This window comes from Somniosus microcephalus, chromosome 24 (assembly GCF_052327205.1).
Source record: "Somniosus microcephalus isolate GS21.2 chromosome 24, FLI_Smic_1.0, whole genome shotgun sequence".
Classification (NCBI taxonomy): domain Eukaryota; kingdom Metazoa; phylum Chordata; class Chondrichthyes; order Squaliformes; family Somniosidae; genus Somniosus; species Somniosus microcephalus.
In genome coordinates, this window is record NC_141010.1 from 34372199 (window position 1) to 34393681 (window position 21483).

Sequence of the window (21483 nt, forward strand, 5' to 3'; positions counted from 1 at the left end):
AAGACAATCAGTCTTCTGGACGGGCTGTTCGTCACCTGCTCATCAGTCTCCAATTCGCATAAATGAAACCCCAGATCCCTGTTGCTCACCACATCCCCATCATACCATCCCTGTGTCATGCCATATCTCAGCGTCTTCCTGGGCGCAAAGGTGAAATGAGAGACCACGAAATATTGCAAAGTCTATTAATAAATTTATGCATAAACATATCACACACATCACATGAATTCTAATAACTAATGACCCTTGTGCCTGCCATAGTTGAATAGCTGTCATTGTGTGCAAGGTGTGAGATGTGGGTGTGAGTGTTGCTAGGTAAAGATTGTTGGTGGGTGAGTGCTGGGGGTGTGGTGCATTGAGCAGTGTGTGAAGCTTGTGGTACAGATGGTGAAAAGTAGCATTTGTTGAAGCCTTCACTCACCCTGCCCATCTGTGTGAGCTTGTTAAAGTTATTTCTGCACTGGGTGTGGGTCCTGGGGACCACAGTGCTGTCTGATGTGGTGTGCCACCTCCCTCCACATAGTACGGCAGACTTGTGGCGAGAGCCTCCTGCCAATTGATGGGTACAGGACCGGCCACCTTCTCTCCACCGCTAAAACCAATGCCTCGAAAGCTTCCTCAGAAAACCTCCAGACTCTCTCCCTGGGGCGACGATCTGCCATTAGGATTTGTAAATAAGTGCTCCTTCGCCTTGTCCTTCTTCTTATGGTTGTTGAGGCAGCTGCACAGCCAACAATGCTGAGAATGAGGTGCTGCAGCATCAGTGAACCTCTCCTTTACGTAGTGAAAAAAAACCTGTGACAGTCATTACTTGTGTTTAGACTGCACCCGATATTGGTCCATCTTTTCAGTGTCACGCCAATGAGCTTGGGTTTTTAGACAAGAATCATGGCTGCAATCATTTTACTGAGGAGTGAGGACGAATATTGCGTGCAGTCCAGATGATTTTCAAATGGCGTTACTTAACCATTTTTAGTCTAAACACTGCCCATTTCTTGGCTATAATGAATTTTTAGTCCAAAGTGTTTTGAGACATCCTGCGGTCATGAAAGGAACTATATAAATGCATGTCTTTTTTCTTTCTTTACACTGAACACTGTTGTAGTGTTGAGTTTCTGCTGCTCATTCATTGTTATTTTATCAACATAGGAGATCAATTTCCAAGGGAAAGGTTTCCTTGCTTCGCTGCAGTGAGATCAGTCCTCAGTCTTTTGCTACCAGATGATGTTGCACTGTTGGCTATAATAAATTCAGTCCTCAGTCTTTTGCTACCAGATGATGTTGCACTGTTGGCTATAATAAATTGAGTGCCTGGGAGCGGCCTAATGGCTCAGTGGGTTAATGCACAGTGTGGTGTTAGATTGGTTGACGTAGAGACTGAAAGTCCCAGGTTTAAATCCTGGTCTGCACTGAGTCAGCTAATCTCCGATTAGACAGCACTGAGGACTTCACGATTGGCCTCCATAACTTGGGCTAGGGAGAGAATAATTAGCCAGGGTTCCTGAATATGATCCAGTGATTCCTGCTGGAAGGAGTGTGCGGAGAGAGGATGAGAACAAGATCAAGTTCTGTTGTGATGACATCCAGTGTCGAATAGTTCACTAATTCTTACAGCCTAGCTACACTCGGGCAGTAAGGAGTGTGATGGAATACTCTTCACTTGCCTGGATGAGTGCTGCTCCAACAACACTCAAGAAGCTCGACACTATCCAGGACAAAGCAGCCCGCTTGATTGGCACCCCATCCACCACCTTAAACATTCACTCCCTCCACCACCGGCGTACCGTGGCTGCAGTGTGTACCATCTACAAGATGCACTGCAGCAACTCGCCAAGGCTTCTTCGGCAGCACCTCCCAAACCCGTGACCTCTTCCACCTAGAAGGACAAGGGCAGCAGACGCATGGGAACACCATCACCTCCAAGTCACACACCATCCTGACTTAGAAGTATATGGCCGATCCTTCATCGTCGCTGGGTCAAAATCCTGGAACTCCCTCCCTAACAGCACTGTGGGAGTACCTTCACCACACGGACTGCAGCGGTTCAAGGCGGCTGCTCATCACCACCTTCTCGAGGGCAATTAGGGATGGGTAATAAATGCTGGCCTTGCCAGCGACGCCCACATCCCATGAACAAATTTTTAAAAAGTTATTGGAGAGTTGCTGGTCCCAGTGCAACTGTATCTGGCATGAGTCACTGCCTTCAAGAGAGAGACAGAGAAAAGGGGTGACAATATGGAGAAACTGCAAATGTTGACTTTGGAGGAAAATATTTTAAACTAGATTTTATAAAAATATAGGATTTTTACCAGTGATTAAAGAGTTATCCGTGTGCTTTTTGGAGTGGTGGAGATTTCCTTTGAGCACTAGACGTAACAAAATTATTGCAGCTAGTTGTGGAGAGGCACAGGAGGAAGTCCAGGCCCTGAGTCGAGCCACTCGCCTGGTGAATAATGTGAGGAGCAGCTGGGAAAAGAGAATTTCATTTTTAAAATAACAAATATGCAAATATACATTAAAACAGATTTAAGTTAATTGGCAAAGGAACCAGAGGCGTAAATGAGGGGAATTTATTTTGCACAGCGAGTTATGAACTGGAATGCGCTGTCTGAAAGGGTGGTGGAAGCAGATTCAATAATAACTTTCAAAAGGGAATTGGATATATACAACAACAACAATAACAACAACTTGTATTTATACAGCGCCTTTAACGTAGTAAAACGTCCCAAGGCGCTTCACAACAAAATTTGACCCCGAGCCACATAAGAAGAAATAAGGGCAGATGACCGAAGCTTGGCCAAAGAGGTAGGATTTAAGGAGCATCTTAAAGGAGGAAAGAGAGGTAGAGAGGCGGAGAGGTTTAGGGAGGGAATTCAAGAGCTTAGGGCCTTGGTAACTGAAGGCACGGCCACCAATGGTTGAGCAATTAAAATCAGGGATGCTCAAGAGGCCAGAATTAGAGGAGTGTAGATATCTCGGGGGGTGGGGGGGGGTTGGTTGTGTGACTGGAAGAGATTAGAGATAGGGAGGGGCGAGGCCACGGAAGGATTTGAAAACAAGGCTGAGAATTTTAAAATCGAGGCGTTGCTTAACCGGGAGCCAATGTAGGTCAGTGAGCACAGGGGTGATGGGTGAACGGGACTCGGTGCGAGTTAGGACACGGGCAACCGAGTTTTGGATGACCCCAAGTTTACTTAGAGTACACTTGAAAAGGAAAAATTTGCATAGCTATGGGGAAAGAGCAGGCGAGTGGCACTAATTGGATAACTCTTTCAAAGAGCCAGCAGAGGCAAAATTGGCCGAATGGCCTCCTCCTGTGCTGTAACATTCGATGATTCTATGATAAATGCATTCATGAAGAAGCTGTTTACTATTCCGCTGCACTGGGCAGCCAGAGGAAAAATGTCCCTGTCTTTAATGAGCAAAAATGAACTTGCAATACACAGAATTTCTAAATGTGTGTATAATCTCAACAAAGAGCGAGACATTGTGACAAAAAGAAATGCTAATGACCTCTAGGCTGTTAATTCTCTGCAAGAATGGATGTCTCCTCAGTCAGAACGAAGCATTCAGTTTGAAACTTGTTAGCAGTCTCTAGTCGAAGTGATAAATGTAATTAGTGCTGGGAAGCAGATAGTGGAAGAGAGCTGTGTGTATGAAGCAGAAATTATTTGGAGCCCACAGCTTTCCTTGAAGATAATTGACTGGTAGGTGAAAGAGAATTGGAGGTGGGCATATTCCACAGCGTTTTGAAATGTTGAACAAGTGCAGTAATGTCTTTTGAGTTTGCACCTGGTGTCGGATAACGCTAGTCCAAAGTCTCACTTTAAGGGTGCCCATTGGACCTCCTGGGAACTTTTAACACCTGGTATGAAACCCTTTTAATGAGAGAATAATTCTCCCACCCAGGGGAGCATAGTGCAGTGCAGCACTGCGCACGTAACATTTCCTGCATGCGCAGGGTATCATTTTCGCTCAGTGTCAACATCAAAGAGGTGGAGGGGCTTGGAAGTCCACACTGGTATGCTTTCCAATACGGGTCACTGGTTAGCAGCCAAGAGCAGGAACCCTGGCTTACTTGTCTCTTCGCTATCCCAGGACACAGCCAATTGTAGCAGCCCTGCTCACATCTGATCAGCACAGACCAGGGAAACAAACCAATGGCCTTGCTATCTCTGTGCTTAGGAGCTACACCCATTAAGCTATCAGGGTAGTAAAAGTATGTATCATTTAATTTGATCCTGGCAATTGAAATGCAGCATTCTGGTAAGCTGAACTTGCAGATTGACTGAAGATAATGAGGGCTGATTAACGATACCCTCATCAGGGCATCAAATAAAAGTCATCCACTTCAGCACAATTCTATGTTTCTATATTCAAGAAGGAGTTAGATATATGCCTTAAGGCTAAAGGGATCAAGGGATATGGGGAGAAAGTAGGGACAGGGTACTGAATTTGGATGATCAGCCATGATCTCATTAAATGGCGGAACAGTCTCGAGGGGCCGAATGGCCTACTCCTGCTCCTATCTTCCAATTGAGAGTTTCATGCTACTGTCTGACCTCAGTAATTTTTGAAAGCTGCAAAAGAAACAGAAAAACAAAATAGTGGCTCGGACTGACTACATCTCTCTCCTCCTTTAAGACCCTCCTTAAAATCTATCTCTTTGACCAAGCTTTTGGTCACCTGCCCTAATTTTTAAGAACATAAGAAGTAAGAGCAGCAGTTGGCCATATGGCACCTCGAGCCTGCTCTGCCATTCAATAAGATCATGGCTGATCATCAACCTCAACGCCACTTTCCCGCTCGATCTCCATATCCCTTGATTCCCCTAGAGTCCAAAAATCTATCTATCTCAGCCTTGGATATACTCAAAGACTCAGCATTCACAGCCCTCTAGGGCAGAGAATTCCAAAGATTCACAACCTTCTGAGTGAAGAAATTCCTCATCTCAGTCTTAACCCTTATCCTGAGACTATGCCCCCTAGTTCTAGACACTCCAGCCAGGGGAAACAACCTCTCTGATTACGCTTCTGTGAAGCACCTTGGGGCATTTTACTATGTTAGTGGTGCTATATAAATGCAAGATGTTGTTGTTTACAACGTGGGGAAGTGTGAAGTTATCCACTTTGGTAGGAAAAACAAAAAAACAGAATATTTTTTGAATGGTGAGAGACTGGGAAATGTTTGCACTCAGAGGGACCTGGGTGTCCTTGTCCATGAATCACAGAACGTTAACATGCAGGTACAGCAAGCAATTAGGAAAGCAAATGGTATGTTAGCTTTTGTTAAAAAGGGATTAGAGTATAAGAGTAAAGAAGACTTACTCCAATTATACAGGGCATTGGTGAGGCCACATCTGGAGTACTGTGTACAGTTCTGGTCTCCTTACCTAAGGAAAGACATACTTGTCTTAGAGGGAGTGCAGCGAAGGTTCACTAGACTGGTTCATGGGATGAGAGGATTGCCCTATGAGGAGAGATTGAGTAGACTCGGCCTTAGAGTTTAGAAGAATAAGCGGTGATCTAATTGAAACATATAAAATTCTTAAGGGGCTTGACAGGGTTACTGCTGGGAATTTTTTTCCCCTGGCTGGAGAATCTAGAACACGGAGTCACAGTCACAGAATAAGGACTGAGATGAGGAGAAATTTCTTCACTCAAAGGGTGGTGAATCTTTGGAATTCTCTACCTCAGAGGGCTGTGGAGGCTCAGTCGTTGAGTATATTCAAGACAGATGTCGATTAAACTATTGCGAACGAAGAGAATTAAGGAATATGGGGATAGTGCGGGGAGGTAGATCAGCCATGATCTTACTGAATGGTGGAGCAGGGTTGAAGGGCCAAATGGCCGACTCCTGTGCCTATTTCTTATGTTCTTATGTTTATGTCTTTATCCTCCATTCCAGGGCACAGTGCAGGCCATTATTCATTTATTTACATCATCCATCCAAACAATTAAGATTCAGTCAGTATGGAATCATTTGCAGGACATGTAAATAATCAATTCCAGTTTAGCAACAGTTAATATGACACACAAACGATAAGTTGCAGCTTATTTGCTTAGTAACACTGTTGCTATGACATCATCAAATTACAGCAATAACTGATGAGTATGATGACACGATTGGCTTCTCAAGCGTTCAGGCCTCACGGTATAAATTGCCGCTGAGCTGATTTATATAGTGCTGTGAATATAAAATCTAATGGTTGGAAGAAAATGATAACACAACATGATTTATTTATGATTTTTATTATTTGTAGCGAGAAAGCAAATCTTATTGTTTTCTGAAGGCGGTCACTATTGTACTCAAAGGATTCGTGTAAAGTACAATGCCTGTCACTTTACACTGTGTTTCTTGTGCTTAATGTTCCAGGAATTAAACAAATCCATTCATTTGTCTCATATGCACGAGCCCAATCTTAGAGTACAAAAACAATTTAAATGCTATTAGCATAAAAATGGGAGGAAGAAAACAAAAGATTAGAGGAATAATGTACCATCCAACATGTAACTGATCCGGTGGTGACTGATCTTCAATGTTTTACTCCCCTTGAGGCTTTTAGCTTCTACATTACAATATTTCTGAAAGCCGTATTTGACAAAAATAAAGGACCGGATTTTCCGACCCCCACGGGTGCGTACGAGGTGTCTACGCACAATAGGGGCCTCGCAAGTGCCGGGTTCAGGCATGCGAAGCGCGTGCACCAAAACCCGACACTTGCGATCTGTCGAGAATCCTCTTGACAGATCATCCGCCTGCCCTGGAGAAGGGCCTCTGCACAACCTCCGCCCGCTGAAAACCTTTAAAAATCTTTCGCCTGCCTGCTTTTACCAACATAAGAGTTTAAAAAAAATAAAAAATAAAACATTTTCACTCATTTATAATTTTTAAATACTTTTTAAAGAGGTAACTTATTTTTAGCACCATAAAAAACTTAAAGAATTATTGATAAATGTTTAATTTAATGTTATTTTAACTAACATTAAATACATTTTTTTAAATCACCTATTTAATGTTTAACTGTTTTTAAATGTGATCCCCATTTTTACTTTTGACAGATCTGTGCGTAGAGACCTGTCAAAAGTGTGAAGGGGGATTCCCTTCTTTGATTGGTTCCCCATGGCCCACGTGATCCCAGGGGCGCTGGCGAATCACATGTGCCCCTGGGATACCTGGGCCTCTGCGCATTTCGTAGAGCAGAGGCCCAGGATCGCAAGCCTCGGGACCTACAGATCCAGCAGATAAGTGTGTAGATTTTTTCCGATCGGAGGCATCCGCACGCTGGAAGCCTCCGATCGGAAATTCAGGCCCAAAATGGGAACAAAATCTGAAATAGACCAAGCCACCCATTTACTGATGGTTGCTGTAGCTTTCTTTAGCTCCTTTACACCAGCACCAGCATGCTATAGACAAGGCTAAGCGATCCCACAATCAACGGATCAGATCAAAGCTCTGAAGTTCTGCCACATTCAGTCGTGAATGGTGGTGGACCATTAAACAACTAACGGGAGGAGGAGGCTCCATGAATATCCCCATCCTCAGTGATGGTGGAGCTCAGTACGTGAGTGCAAAAGACAAGGCTGAAGCGTTTTGCAACCATCTTCAGCCAGAAGGGCCGAGTGGATGATCCATATCTGCCTCCTCCCGAGGTCCCCACCATCACAGGAGCCAGTCTTCAGCAATTCGATTCAATCACGTGATATCAAGAAATGGCTGAGTGCACTGGATACAGCAAAGGCTATACAACATCCCGGCTATCGTGCTGAAGACTTGTGCTCCAGAACTAGCTGCGCCTCTAGCCAAGCTGTTCCAGTACAACTACAACACTGGCATCTATCCAACAATGTGGAAAACTGCCCAGGTATATCCTGTCCACAAAAAGCAGGACAAATCCAACCCGCCCAATTACCGCCCCATCAATCTACTCTCAATCATCAGCAAAGTGTTGGAAGGTGTCATCGACAGGGCTATCAAGCGGTACTTACTCACCAATAATCTGCTCACTGATGCCCAGTTTGGGTTCTGCCAAGACCACTCTGCTCCCAACCTCATTACAGCCTTGGTCCAAACATGGACAAAGGAGCTGAATTCCAGAAGTAAGGTGAGAGTGACTGCCCTTGACATCAAGGCAGCATTTGACCGAGTGTGGCAGCAAGGAGCCCTAGTAAAACTGAAGTCAATGGGAATCGGGGGAGGGGGAAACGCTGCACTGGCTGGAGTCATACCTAGCACAAACGAAGATGGCTGTGGTGGTTAAAGGTCAATCATTGCAGCCCCAGGATATCGCTGCAGGAGTTCCTCAGGGCAGTGTCCTAGTCCCAACCATCTTCACCTGCTTCATCAATGGCGTTCCCGCCAACATAAGGTCAGAAATGGGGATGTTCGCTGATGACTGCACAGTGTTCAGCGCCATTCACAACTCCTCAGATAATGAAGCAGTCCATGCCCGCATGCAACAAGACCTGGACGACATTCAGGCTTGGGCTGATAAGTGGCAGGTAACATTCACGCCACAGAAGTGCCAGGCAATGATTATCTCCAACAAGCAAGAGTCTAACCACCTCCATTTGACATTCAACGGCATTACCATCGCCGAATCCCCCACCATCAACATCCTGGGGGTCAACATTAACCAGAAACTTAACTGGACCAGCCACATAAATACTGTGGCAACCAGAGCAGATCAGAGGCGCTAGGTATTCTGCGATGAGTGTCTCACCTCCTGACTCCCCAAAGCCTTTCCACCATCTACAAGGCACAAGTAAGGAGCGTGATGGAATACTCTCCATTTGCCTGGATGAGTGCAGCTCCATCAACACTCAGGAAACTCGACACCATCCAGGACAAAGTAGCCCACTTGATTAGCACCCCATCCACCACCTTAAACATTCACTCCCTCCACCACCGGCGTACCGTGGCTGCAGTGTGTACCATCTACAAGATGCACTGCAGCAACTCGCCAAGGCTTCTTCGGTAGCACTTCCCAAACCCGCGACCTCTTCCACCTAGAAGGACAAGGGCAGCAAGCGCATGGGAACAGCATCACCTCCAAGCTCCCCTCCAAGTCACACACCATCGTGACTTAGAAGTATATCGCTGATCCTTCATCGTCGCTGGGTCAAAATCCCTACCTAACAGCACTGTGGGAGTACCTTCACCACATGGACTGCAGCGGTTCAAGAAGGCGGCTCACCACCACCTTCTGAAGGGCAATTAGGGATGGGCAATAAATACTGGCCTTGCCAGCAATGCCCACATCCCATAAACGAATAAAAAAAAAACACTTCACACCTTCATCAAAAAGGCAGGAAGGACTTTTCCCACCGCTCTGACAATTGCAAAGAATTACATAGAATATATAGCACAGAAACAGGCTATTCAATCCAACCAGTCCATGCCGGCGTTTATGCTCCAGTCGATCCTTCTCCCATCCTTCCTCATCTAAGCATAACCCTCTATTCCCTTCTCTCTCATATGCTTGACTGGCTAGTACTTTAATACAGTAACTGCCAGGTGAATAATGAGAACCTTTCAGGCTGTCTTGTCCTCAAGGTTTCCTTCCCATGCTTGACACCTTCACTCCATTCTACACCTCCTCCAGACAGTCGAGCTGAAATTAGGAACTTACCCTGTTGGGAATCACATTCATTACATTTTGCTTCCATTGTCCCCTCTGTTATTAAATCTTCCCGCTGGTGATGATAGACAGAAACATCCGTGTTGATGTGACTCTGCAATCTGTTAGCAGGCAATATGTATTGATAGAATTTCCTCCTCTGAATATGGAGCCACAAGGTGCCCCCTCTGGTGAGCAGACTGATAACTGGTAACACTTGTCTACTATCCACAGCATTTAGGTAGAGAGTCCAATGCGCTGTGGCCGGAATTACTGGCAGCCTTTATATTTGATCAACATCTGAATTTGATAAGAAAGCAGTACTCTAGTCCTTGGCTGGGTAATTATTCCTCCTTAAATCTTAAGTTGCATTTTTCACCAAAACCTAAAGCAATACTCCAGCAACACCTCACAAAACTTGTATCTGTGAGTCTTCCCTTCCGAACTCCTAGATATGACTAGGCAAATTACATTGAAACTTATTTTTCCAGTAGTTTAGCCCAAAAAATTACTGTTGAGTAAGTTGCTGGTGAACATAATAGATTTTAGTAGAGACATTAAAAAAAGTCATTAAAATAGCAGGTCTTATCTTATACAAGTACATTGGGGGGAAAATTTGTCCCCTTAGTGCTGTCTGTTAGTGCCAGTAGATGGTGCTAATGTGGCATTGAAAGCTGTAACGACAGCTCCTGTCAAATCCAGCGCCACACGCCAAATCGGGACCCCCCATAGCACTGACCTCAACGCCATGGAGATTGTGATGTCAGTGAGTGTGCAACGCTCACTGAACACCCAATCTGCCAAATTGCTTCTCACCACTTACCTCACTGCCTGGAGTAAACACTGACAGGGAGAGCTGGCGTGCAGCACCAGGAAGCCGGCTCCAGGGACGTTATTTAAAGGGATCAGCCCCAATCACTCGCACCTGTCAGATTAATGAAGTTTCAGTGTCTGTGTGTTAGTTTCTGATACTGTAACAGTTTTATTTAGTGATTTGAAGGTTCTTTCGTATCAGGAGTGTTGCGGCAAGTAGACAAGTGTAAAATTTCTTCTTGAAAGATTCAACCTACAACACTTGCTAAAAGTCATGGGGGCTGTACTGGTAGTCCACCTCACCCTCCAGGATCTACGGCGGAGGGAGCAGAGGCAACGAGGAAGACGGGAACATGTGCACAGAGGGAGGAGGAAGATGATGAGGCAGAAGACGAGGTGGAGGAAGATGACGTGGAACAGGAGGGAGGGAGGAGGCAGCTGGACAATCAAGTTTCCAGACGGGCCGTCCGTGACCGGCTCATCAGACTCCGATTTGAATGAATGAAACCCCAGATCCCCGTTGCTCACCACATCCCCATCATACCATCCCTGTGTCATGCCATATCACAGCGTCCTCCTGGGTGCAAAGGTGAAATGAGAGACCACAAAATATTCCAAACTCTAATAAAAATTTATGCATAAACATATCACACATATCACATGAATTCTAATAACTAATGACCTTTGTGCCTGCCATAGTTGAATAGCTGTCATTGTGTGTAAGGTGTGAGATGTGGATGTGAGTGTTGGTAGGTAGAGATTGTTGGTGGCTGAGTGCTGGGGGTGTGGTGCATTGAACAGTGTGTGAAGCTTGTGGTACAGATGGTGATATGTAGCATTTGTTGAAGCCTTCACTCACCCTGCCCATCCATGTGAGCTTGGTAAAGTTATTCCTGCACTGGGTGTGGGTCCTGGGACCACAGTGCTGTCCATGATGTGGTGTGCCACCTCCCTCCACATAGTACGGCAGACTTGTGGCGAGAGTCTCCTGCCAATTTGTGGATACAGGACTGGCCACCACCTCTCCACTGCTAAAACCAATGCCGCCAAAGCTTCGTGGAAAAACCTGCGGGCTCTCTCCCTGGGGCAGCAATCTGCCATCAGGATTTGTAAATAAGTGCTCCTTCTCCTTGTCCTCCTCCTTATGGTTGTTGAGGCAGCTGCACAGCCAACATTGCTGAGAAGGAGGTGCTGCAGCATCAATGGGCCTCCCCTTTAAGCAGTGAAAAAAGCCTGTGGCAATCATTACTTGCGTTTAGAGTACACCTGATATTGGTCCATCTTTTCAGTGTAACATCAATGTGCTTCGGTTTTTAGACTAGATTTATGACTGCAATCATTTTAATGAGGAGTGAGGACAAATTTCGTGTGTAGTCTAGACGATTTTCACCTGGCGCTAATTCACCATTTTTAGTCTAAACACTGCCCATTCCTAGGCTATAACGAATTTCTAGCCCATTATGCTTTGAAATATCATCAGCCATGATTTCTGTGCATTTATTTTTTAGTATTCCAGCCATTGGTTTCCAGAGACCTGGAGTTCTGTGGCACTGGCAGCATTCCAGCAGCATTATCTGGGTGGGCAAGCCCTGGTTATGCTGGGTCTCTGCCCCCTTTTGTTAAATCTTACAAAATTCCACTAGAAGTGGAGGCAGGCGCTTCTCGTGTCTGCCTCCTTCTGTGCGGCTGTCACAGAAAGAGGCAGAACTGTGGGGATGACGTCATCCGCCAGAACCTTAGCCAGTTCCGTCTCTTTCGCCACCGACACGGTGTACACCTTCATGATCGGGCATTCTGGCGTGGATGGACCCGATCCTGGTGACATTGGGGGCCCACTGTCATTTCAAAATGTGTACTCCTTTTGAAATCATTCGGATAAAGTGAACCTAATCAATTACTTTAAATTAATTACTTCCAAATAGTTGAAGTATAATTAATTGGGACAATGGCATGTGGGGTTATTTAGAACCTAGTAACGTGCGCCAGCGATGGTGCGTTTGTGACCAATTCAGCCACCATCACATAACTTTCTTTTTCTGTAAAAACAAACACACCAAACTGGAAATTCACCCCAAAAAATTTCAAAAGTTAAAATAGATGATCTCAAGTTCTCTTGCAGACAACCATGCTACATCTGCCAGCCTCCTCGGTCACCTTCGCTAATTCTTTCTCTTTGTCCCCATTTTAATGACAAAATGTCTTTTTTTGATGACAGCTGTATCTCAGGCGAATCCAGCTGCGACAGCTGAAGCACAGGAAATAAAACAGAACATCTGCCGACTTAACCAGGAGGTAAAGTATGTGGAGAACTCTTCTTATGTCATTCTGATTTTATCACAGCTGAATTGTCTGTACTCGGTTGTTCAATGTGCCATTTGAAACCGGACACTTAGTGCCCCCAATACTGAGTCTCATGCTACTTCTAGTTGCACTGTATGAAAATTTAAAATGTTTTTAAATAGACCAAACCTTTAAAATACAGGTTATTCTTTGAGGTCTGAGTCCTTGAGTGGGAAGGTCTTTATACAGAGGATAATTCACTGACTACAGGAAGATAGAGTTTATTCATTAGATGTAAAAGAACAGTAACTCATGAGTTCCAAATGGATGAGGATCTTGCTGCTGCAACAGGTGGATAATAGTTACTCATGAGAACTCCTCTGATTGTTCTCTCATCTTGTGGATGCAGCATCTAGCCTCCACTCACTGGGGAGGTGGGTATGGAGGCGGGACTGCCGGAAAAATGGCAGAATTTGGGGGCGGGTGCCCAACCCGCCTCCATGCCATCTTCCCAGGAGGCGGAAAGCCATCCCGCGCCAGGTCCCGTCTCCTTGGAGGCGGGAAGGGATAAAAGCCTATTAACTGCCTGTTAACAGGCAGAAAATAGGATTATCCCCTTTTTGCCCTCATAAGTGCGGGTTTCCCGAAGGCACCAAAACCCGCCAGCTCAGCGAGGTGAGTACTGGGGGTCGGGTGCAAAAGTGTGGTGTGAAGGTAAGTGATAGGTGCAAGAGTGTAGAGGTGAGTATCTGAGGGAAGTGCAAAGTGTTAGAAAAAGTGTACTTACCTTTGTTTCTTCCTGCAGGCTTCAGTCGGTGTGTTTGCGGAGAGTCTCGGACCTCCGTGTTGGAGATGACAGATGGCCGCTGCATTCTCAGATGCAACAACCATCTCATTTCTGTAAAAGAAAGAAATTTGATGAGGTCTTGAAGTCAAGCCCTCATCAAACTACAGAGAATGTCAGTGTTTGACAGATTCACAGAGCTGTCAAACAATGACAATTCATCTGTCAAAAATTTTTGACAGATGAAACGTCAAACGCTGACTTTCTCTGCAACTGGCTTTCCCTTAATTGGCCTGCTAAGCCCACTGGGCGGGCTTAACAAGGTCAATCAAGGGAAAATAGCGTGGGTTTGGCCAAGCAGCTGTCCCGCCTCCAACACGCCCCCATTAACAAAATCGCCCCCGCTGTCTCTCCTGAAGACATGGCTGAGATTATGGCGAGCCCACCTTTTGAGCCCACCTTTTGAGGAATTGTGGCAGCAAGTCTACATCCTACCACTGAGGAGTTTGCATCATCGACGAATTGCACCATTTCATAGATCATATTGGGTAAAGGCCACATGGTCCACATATGCTTGGTGCTGTAGAGTATACGTCAGTGTCAACTCATTTATGGAAGATGTAAAAACCAACGCTTCGTTCCTGAAATTATCAGCAAACATGGGGAAACTGTTGACTGGATAGATAGGTTTCACCAACACCAGACATTCCTGGATTCCAGTTCAGAGCTGTGACATGAAAGGCTATAGGGAACACCTCACAACGCCTAAGGGTGAAACACTGTGGGTTTCTCTCATCCATCTTATACCTGCTAGCTCAAGCCAAATTGGTGGAGTTCTGGTAGATTACTTTACCATTTCTCACATGGGAATTGAAGCTCTAAAAGGAGGAATTGCATTTTAGAAAGAAGTGAAATTATTTTTTAATTAAATATGATGTAAAATGTAGCTTAGTCCAGGGTTCCCACTCCTGATTGCTATCCACTGATCCCTGCAGGAAATCGCACACACAAATGTGTTTGTGTTTTGTGTGTGGACATCAAGTTAAATCAGGTCAGGCAACATCTATGGAGAGAGAAACAGAGTTAAAATTTCAGGTCGATGATCTTTCATCAGAACTCTATTCTGAGGCTGGGTCAAGGCTGAGGTATAGTGCAGAACAAGTCTGTCATTGCATCTAGGTTGAACCATGCTTGATCCAAGAATGGTTAATATAGATATTGGGTGCAAAGTAAAAACTGGTTCCATTTTCCAATATTGTTATTCCTCTTTTTAAAAAAAAAAAATATATATTATCCTTTTCTTGCCAATTTACTTCCAAAGGCATTGACTCCTTGTTGAATACAGTTCCACAGGGACTAATCACTCTCTACTACCTTGCCCAGGCATTATTTATTTTTGAGCATACATTGTGAGAGTCGGAAGGCTATTCCACCAGGGGATATCACAGTTGAGCCCGATCCTGATCCTGATCCTGTCTTCACCTGATATTCATACAATTCCAACAGGGGTCACAGTCATCAGGGTGGCTGCTTTTCTCCTCCCCAGGTGAAGGGTGCTAAGGCAAAATTGTAGCAGTCCCTGCTGTTTGCTTGGTTGAGATCAGTTAGCTCGTCACAGACTGGGGATCAATCTTAGGGCCTTCCTGGTCTGTATGGCTCAGCTGCTCCACTAGATGAATTCGCTAAGCTAACGGGGGAGCCTTTATCCTTCACCTTCAAGAGCATGGTGTAAGAAGCCCCACTTGCACAGGCAGTTATTTTGCAGAATGTGATGAGGCACTCAGTCAGTATTTCCCCCACAGTGATGCTCACCCATGGTAGCATGAAAGGTCAGAGGGGGGAAAATTGAGTCGCACCCCCTTTGGGGCGCTAACTGCGCTTTTAGCGCCCCAGAAAAATTAGCGCCCCCTTGGCCGAAATTGAGTGGTAGCGCCCCAAGAGGGAAGGTAGCGCCCCACCTCCCTCTTGGGCACTGCAAGGGAATATCACGGCGCTATGTGCCGCGGTATTGCAGGCCTTCCTCCCCTTCTTAAAGGGGAGGGGCCTTGCGCAGCGCGACCCAGGACCCAGTTGAGCCACTGGGAATCGGAATGCTGGCAAAAGAGCCCAGCACTCAAGAGAACTGCCGGGCTCATGGAGCGCAGCCGGCACTCCACGAGGGGGGGGGCAGCAGAGGTAGGTGCTGGCAGGCGGCCAGCAACAAAAATGGCCACCCGGCACCTCGCGTTTAAATAGCGCCGCCCCGGCCGCAGTTAGGCCCCCCCCGACCCCGTCGGACATAGCATCCGGCGGTAAGTCAGGGGGCGCTACCGAAGACCGCTGAATTTCACGGGAGGGGTTGGTAGCGCTGTGCCCGGGCGCTAGTTGCTTTGCAAAGCAACCAAACTTTTCCCCCAGAATGCCTTAAAGGGAAAAAGATGATAAACTTAAGTGAATCGCATTCCTCCAGCACCTGGATTACTGCTCTAATTACATTTAACAAATTCACCCACACAATGAAAACAAGTGGAAAACTTGATGGTTTCCACTTGTTTGATAGCAGCTTTACAGATGAAGTCCTGTGGAGAAATCATTAGCAGATTTACACAGCAGAGCATGTCCTGACTGAATTCTACAACTATACGGGGAAAGTAGAAGCTCAACGTATTCTAATTTGTGAGTAGGGAGGAGATTATTCCCAGAAGTTTCTTTGGACACTATCTCTGCTGTTTAGTTGCTACCAAAAAAGAAATCTGTTTTATATGAAATGTCATTAAATGTTCCAGTATTATTATCCTTTTCTTGCCAATTTTCTCTGCTCCTCCCCTGAAGATATTCACTTCCTGCTGTGGGACAGTCTCACAGGTACTAACCTGGCATAGTGGTTAGCACGGTGGCATAGTGGTTAGCACTGTTGCCTCACAGCGCGAGGGACCCGGGTTCGAATCCGGCCTCGGGTGACTGTCTGTGTGGTGTTTGCACATTCTCCCCGTGTTTGCGTGGGTTTCCTCCGGGTGCTCCGGTTTCCTCCCACAGTCCAAAGATGTGCGGGTTAGGATGATTGGCTATGATAAATTGACCCTTAGTGTTAGGGGGATTAAATACGTGGGGTTACGGGGATCGGATGGGATATGTGTCGGTGCAGGCTCGATGGGCCGAAATGGCCTCTATCTGCACTGTGGGGTTTCTGTGATTCTGTGAACCACCCTCAGCGGGCTGTTATTAGTGCCTAAGCCTAGACAGTGAGTATCGTCAGGCTATTTGACTAGAAGGGACATCACAGTTGAACCCGACGCTGATCTGACTGTGTTGCTAGTTCTAATTTACCACTTGTTGTTCTGGCCAAAAAAGTCGAATCACTCAAGTAATGAGGCCATGTACCCTGGGGGAAGAGGTGTGAATGACATCATATGGCTCGCTGCACTTGAATCTTTTCCCCGCACAACTAATCTCAGAGCAACATCTATGGTATTGCTGAAAACGTCCATGTTTTCCAATCATCCCAGCTGGAGGACAGTGGCAGTCAGCCTCTTGGCGAAAGTCAAGGGTGAGAATATGAAGAAAGCAAATAAAAGCGTACAAGAATTGGTTGATATGGTGGCCTATCATCTATAATGTATTGAATTTGTTGTGTATTTGTGCAACACCATTCTGTGCAACACCATTATGCCTGCAGCTGCATACTTTGCCACTAGATGGAGCTTCAAAAGCTCCACAAGCTGCAAGTCCCCTAACCTGTACTTAGACCTCCAGCATTCCCAGTGCACTCGGAGGCAAATTCATTTAGTCCTGCCTTTCCGTCACGGGAGATCCGCTAGCCTAGTTTAATTTTACTTTGGGATTTTGTTAACCTAAACCTACATTAATATTTCAATAACATCTATTACCGCAGGAATTACAATGCAATCTTTGAAATAAATGCAATGAAAATCATACGGCGGCTCAGAACATGACTTGTCCATTTATTTCCAGATGAATAATCTGAATCAGGAGGTATCCCAGCTTGCCAAGGAGCTTCATCATATGATGCACCTTCTTCAAAGGCAATTGCCTGCTCACCAGTACACCCCGACACTGACCTACTCCCCATATGGTGTCTCCATGGTTTCTTCATCAACTCCTTCTGTCAACAGCAATGGGAATGAATGGCAAGCAAGATACTCATATGCTTTACAGCCATCTGCTCTACATGTACAGCCTGGGCCAATTTCTGGAGCTCAGCTTGGCCAAAGCGCGAGAGCTCCCAGCTCCTGGAATTTCAGCAACCCTTCAACCACAGCATGCTATCCGGGGAGCTCTGTGAGGGCAACAGTATCGTGCCAAAGGACAGCAGATGTGGAACTTCACCATCCAATGGTGGAATGTTACCATACAGTCTCCAGTCCTGTGACATCATTTCATTATCAAATACCTCTGGGCGATCAGAGAAAGAGCCCAGTACAGCATACAAACGCAAATCGAGATCCTACTCAATCTGTGGCAGGCTCTCCAAACACTGCTCGGTCAGCTTCATTTTCTGTGAACGGTGGTTGCTCCGTCGCTTCCTCTCCCAAACCTGGGCGGCCTACATCAGTGCCACAAAATCTCAGTCTTTCAACCTCTCCAAGCCCTTGTCACTCTCTATGTCGATCTCCAAGTCCTAACAACTCTCCTCTGATCACTGCAAGCCCGGATCGATCTATTTTGAGAACTTCAAGCTCCAAGCAGACTGTTCACAACTCTTCAAACTCTGTGCATTCGGTCCCAATCTCTCCAGCCGCCAGCCCACTTATTTCAATCATCCCAACGCATTATCAGTCTGAAACCACCTCTCTAAACATTGGTCAGTCCTTCTCAGTAATTCCCAATTCCAGCCACTCCATCTTTGGTTCGCCAAGCTCCAATCAGTGTTTCCCAACCTCTGCTGTTGCTGGCTTGAGCTCTATGGAGGATCTGATGGGTCTGAACCCTAGGGGTACAAGTGATGAATGTACGTCATGAGATCAAGAGGATTCAGTATTGATTCAGAGACCCAGATAATACACAGCAAAGGAGCCTCATGGGCTGGACTAAATTTCCTTAATTGTGTGTTACTTTTATCTATTAAACAAATGGCACATTTAGGGAAGTGAATACTAAAATGATTACCTTGGCTCATGGGTTGTCCAGTTTCAGGGCTAGCTTTCCTTGGGCATATAACAATTTAATCGGGGCTGTGTTCACCAAGATCTGATTTGAAAGTAGTGGAATTCAAAGACAGGTGCAAAGAACTGGGAGAGACAAATTGTGACTCATTCTGCCTCCTTCCAAGGCCTACGTAAAAATAAAATACACCATGAGACCATTGATGAAAGTAATCAGCATTTGGATCAGAAAGCACTTTACAGAGTTAATACAATCTGAGAAATTAGTCACAGTTTAATTTACAGAATAGGTCAACTGACTGCAGCTGAAGGAATTAGTTTGTTCCAATCTCTGACGGTTCTTGCAGCCAGAAAGATCTATATAAGACTGTTAACTTAAAAATGGTGTTTGAAGGTGAACTGGTGCCACAGTGCATTGTTGTACCAGTGTACTGTCTAATGGAGCAGTAGGGAATGGGTCAGCACCCTGTTGCAATCGGGCAGCCAGAGGAGGTGCCAAAGTATGGTGAGCCACTTACCCACAGGGAGGGAGATAACATAGGAGGACAACTCAGCCCAAGCTGCCCTTGCTGGCTGGTTAGTTACAGAGCAATGTTGGGAGAGGATTGAGAACAAGCCACCAGCTTGTCTTGATTCGTGAATGGTGCTGGATGGTAGAAAGGAGACACTAAATGAAACAGCAGGAGTCACACATGTTGAATCCAACATAAAAACCTTTCTGAAAGGGGTGAGCAAACCCCAAGCTAAATCAGGAAAGTGTAAATCTCAGGCGGACTTACATTATCTTTTTTTAAACCTACATAACAATTAAAACCTGGATAATGTATTTCCCATGTATAAACCCATACCACAGTCAGGTTCAGTTCAGGTTGGTTCAACTGGTTTCCACATTAGCTGCCATTCAGATGCATGCTGCCATTATAGACAGACCAGCTGGACCCTGCCCATTGCCGCTGAGGAATGGAGAATACCTCACAGATGGTCTGACTGGATCCAAGAACCCAGGGTGGGACGACAGAGGAATGTCGGTGTCTATTTAATGCCTGGTAATCCAGAAACCCTGGCTCAGCACATTGTCCCATGGGAATTACTCTATATAGTCAGACTCCACTTTTAAACCAAATGAGACAAGTGACATTTTCTGTTTACCCAGTTGATATGAACAGAATGTGAACAATCAGGATGGAATTGCTTTGAAAGATATTAAGCACTGAAGGGGGAACAATGCAAAACTCTCTTTCATGATAAAGACGACAGTTGAATGTAAATTATAATGTATTTTTAATCTGTACCCAGTGTGTTTTATTTGCGTTATGTTCACCTACTGTAAATGTAAGGGGCATAGGATCCTTCCCTCCAGACTGCAGGGATGAAACAGTACATTGTCTCAATGTCATCATTCTACTTGCATGTTAATATATTTGCGAGATTTCTCGCTTAAACCTCTGAAAATTGTATTCTACACAAAGTTATCTTTACATAAAACCCTTTGAAGTCCAAGTAGTGTTTTTTGCTATATACAGAAGGTTAAGTACCCTACATTTCTATCTTGTTAAATACATTTCCTTTGTGTTGGTTATTTTACATTCATATTAATTTACAGAATAGCATTCTTGTTGCTATAAAACAAAGGAATTCTGTTAATGTTGTCAAAGTGCAAAATAAAGTCAGTGCTCACTGGGTTAAAGGGGCTGTGTTGTCATTTTAGGCTAGTTTATAAGGAGGCTAATTTCCAAGAACAGCCCGCACCATAACATTGCAATGGCTGCCATTGGGGAAAAGGATGTAATGCAATAATTTGCAATACAGAACATTCCCAATTGAATTTTCTCGAACTATCTTTCAACTAGTATTATTAAACAAAAGGAAACAGCTAGCATGCATCTCCTGTCTGCCACAGTTTAAATCTCACACTCAAATTACTTTGTCATAATGGAACATCCTTGTTTAAGAAGGGAGAGAAGGATAAACTAGGTAATGAGAAATTAGTTAGTCTACTGTCAGCTGTGGAAAAACTCTTAGGGGGTGATTTTGCCAATGGGGAGCCTTTGGAGGCGGGACTCCTACTTGTCGGGGTTCAGTCCCGCCTCCAACAACTTCTGGCCAACCCGCGCTATTTTCCCTTGATTGACCTTGTTAAACCCACCTAGCGGGCTTAGCAGACCAATTAAGGGAAAGCCGGTTGCAGAGCATGTCAATGTATGAAGTTTCATCTGTCAAAAGTTTTTGACAGATGATTGGTCATCATTTGACAGCTCTGTGAAACTGTCAAACAGTGATATTCTCTGCAGTTTGATGAGGGCTTGAATTCAAGACCCCATCAAACTTCTTTCTTTTACAGAGTTGAGATGGTTGTTGCATCTGTGAATGCAATAGCCACCTGTCGTTCCCAACGCGGCGGTCCGAGACTCTCCGCATACAAACCGACTGAAGCCTGCAGGAAGAAACAAAGGTAAGTACACTTTTAATAACACTTTGCACTTACCTCAGATACTCACCTCTACACTCTTGCACCCATCACTTACCTTCACAGCGCACTTTTGCACACCCCTGACCCCCGCAGACCCCCTACTCGCCTCGCTGATCTGGCGGGTTTCGTAACCTTCGGGAAGCCCACACTTGTGAGGGCAGAAAGGGGATAATCCTATTTTCTGCCTGTTAACAGGCAGTTAATAGGCTTTAATCCCTTCCCGCCTCCAAGGAGACAGGACCCAGCATGGGACGGCTACCCGCCTCCTGGGAAGATAGCATGGGGGCAGGTTAGGCACCCGCCCTCAAATTCTGCCATTTTCCCGGCAGACCCGCCTTCCCAGGACTGGCAAAATCGCCCTCCTAAATCCAGAATTCAAGATAAATTAATGAGTACTTAGAGATGCATGGGATAA

General features: G+C 45.4%; 1 protein-coding gene across 1 annotated transcript in view; it reads left to right on the plus strand.

The window, feature by feature from the left end:
* kcnh4b (potassium voltage-gated channel, subfamily H (eag-related), member 4b) overlaps nt 1–20285 on the plus strand; it is a 188330-nt gene extending 168045 nt beyond the window's left edge. Inside the window, exons 15-16 of the mRNA XM_085966463.1 lie at nt 12648–12724; nt 17448–20285. Of these exons, the coding sequence (XP_085822589.1) occupies nt 12648–12724; nt 17448–18455 (1085 nt within the window). The 3' untranslated portion in view covers nt 18456–20285. The remainder of the gene's footprint in view (nt 1–12647; nt 12725–17447) is intronic.
* Nucleotides 20286–21483: the final 1198 nt, after the last annotated feature.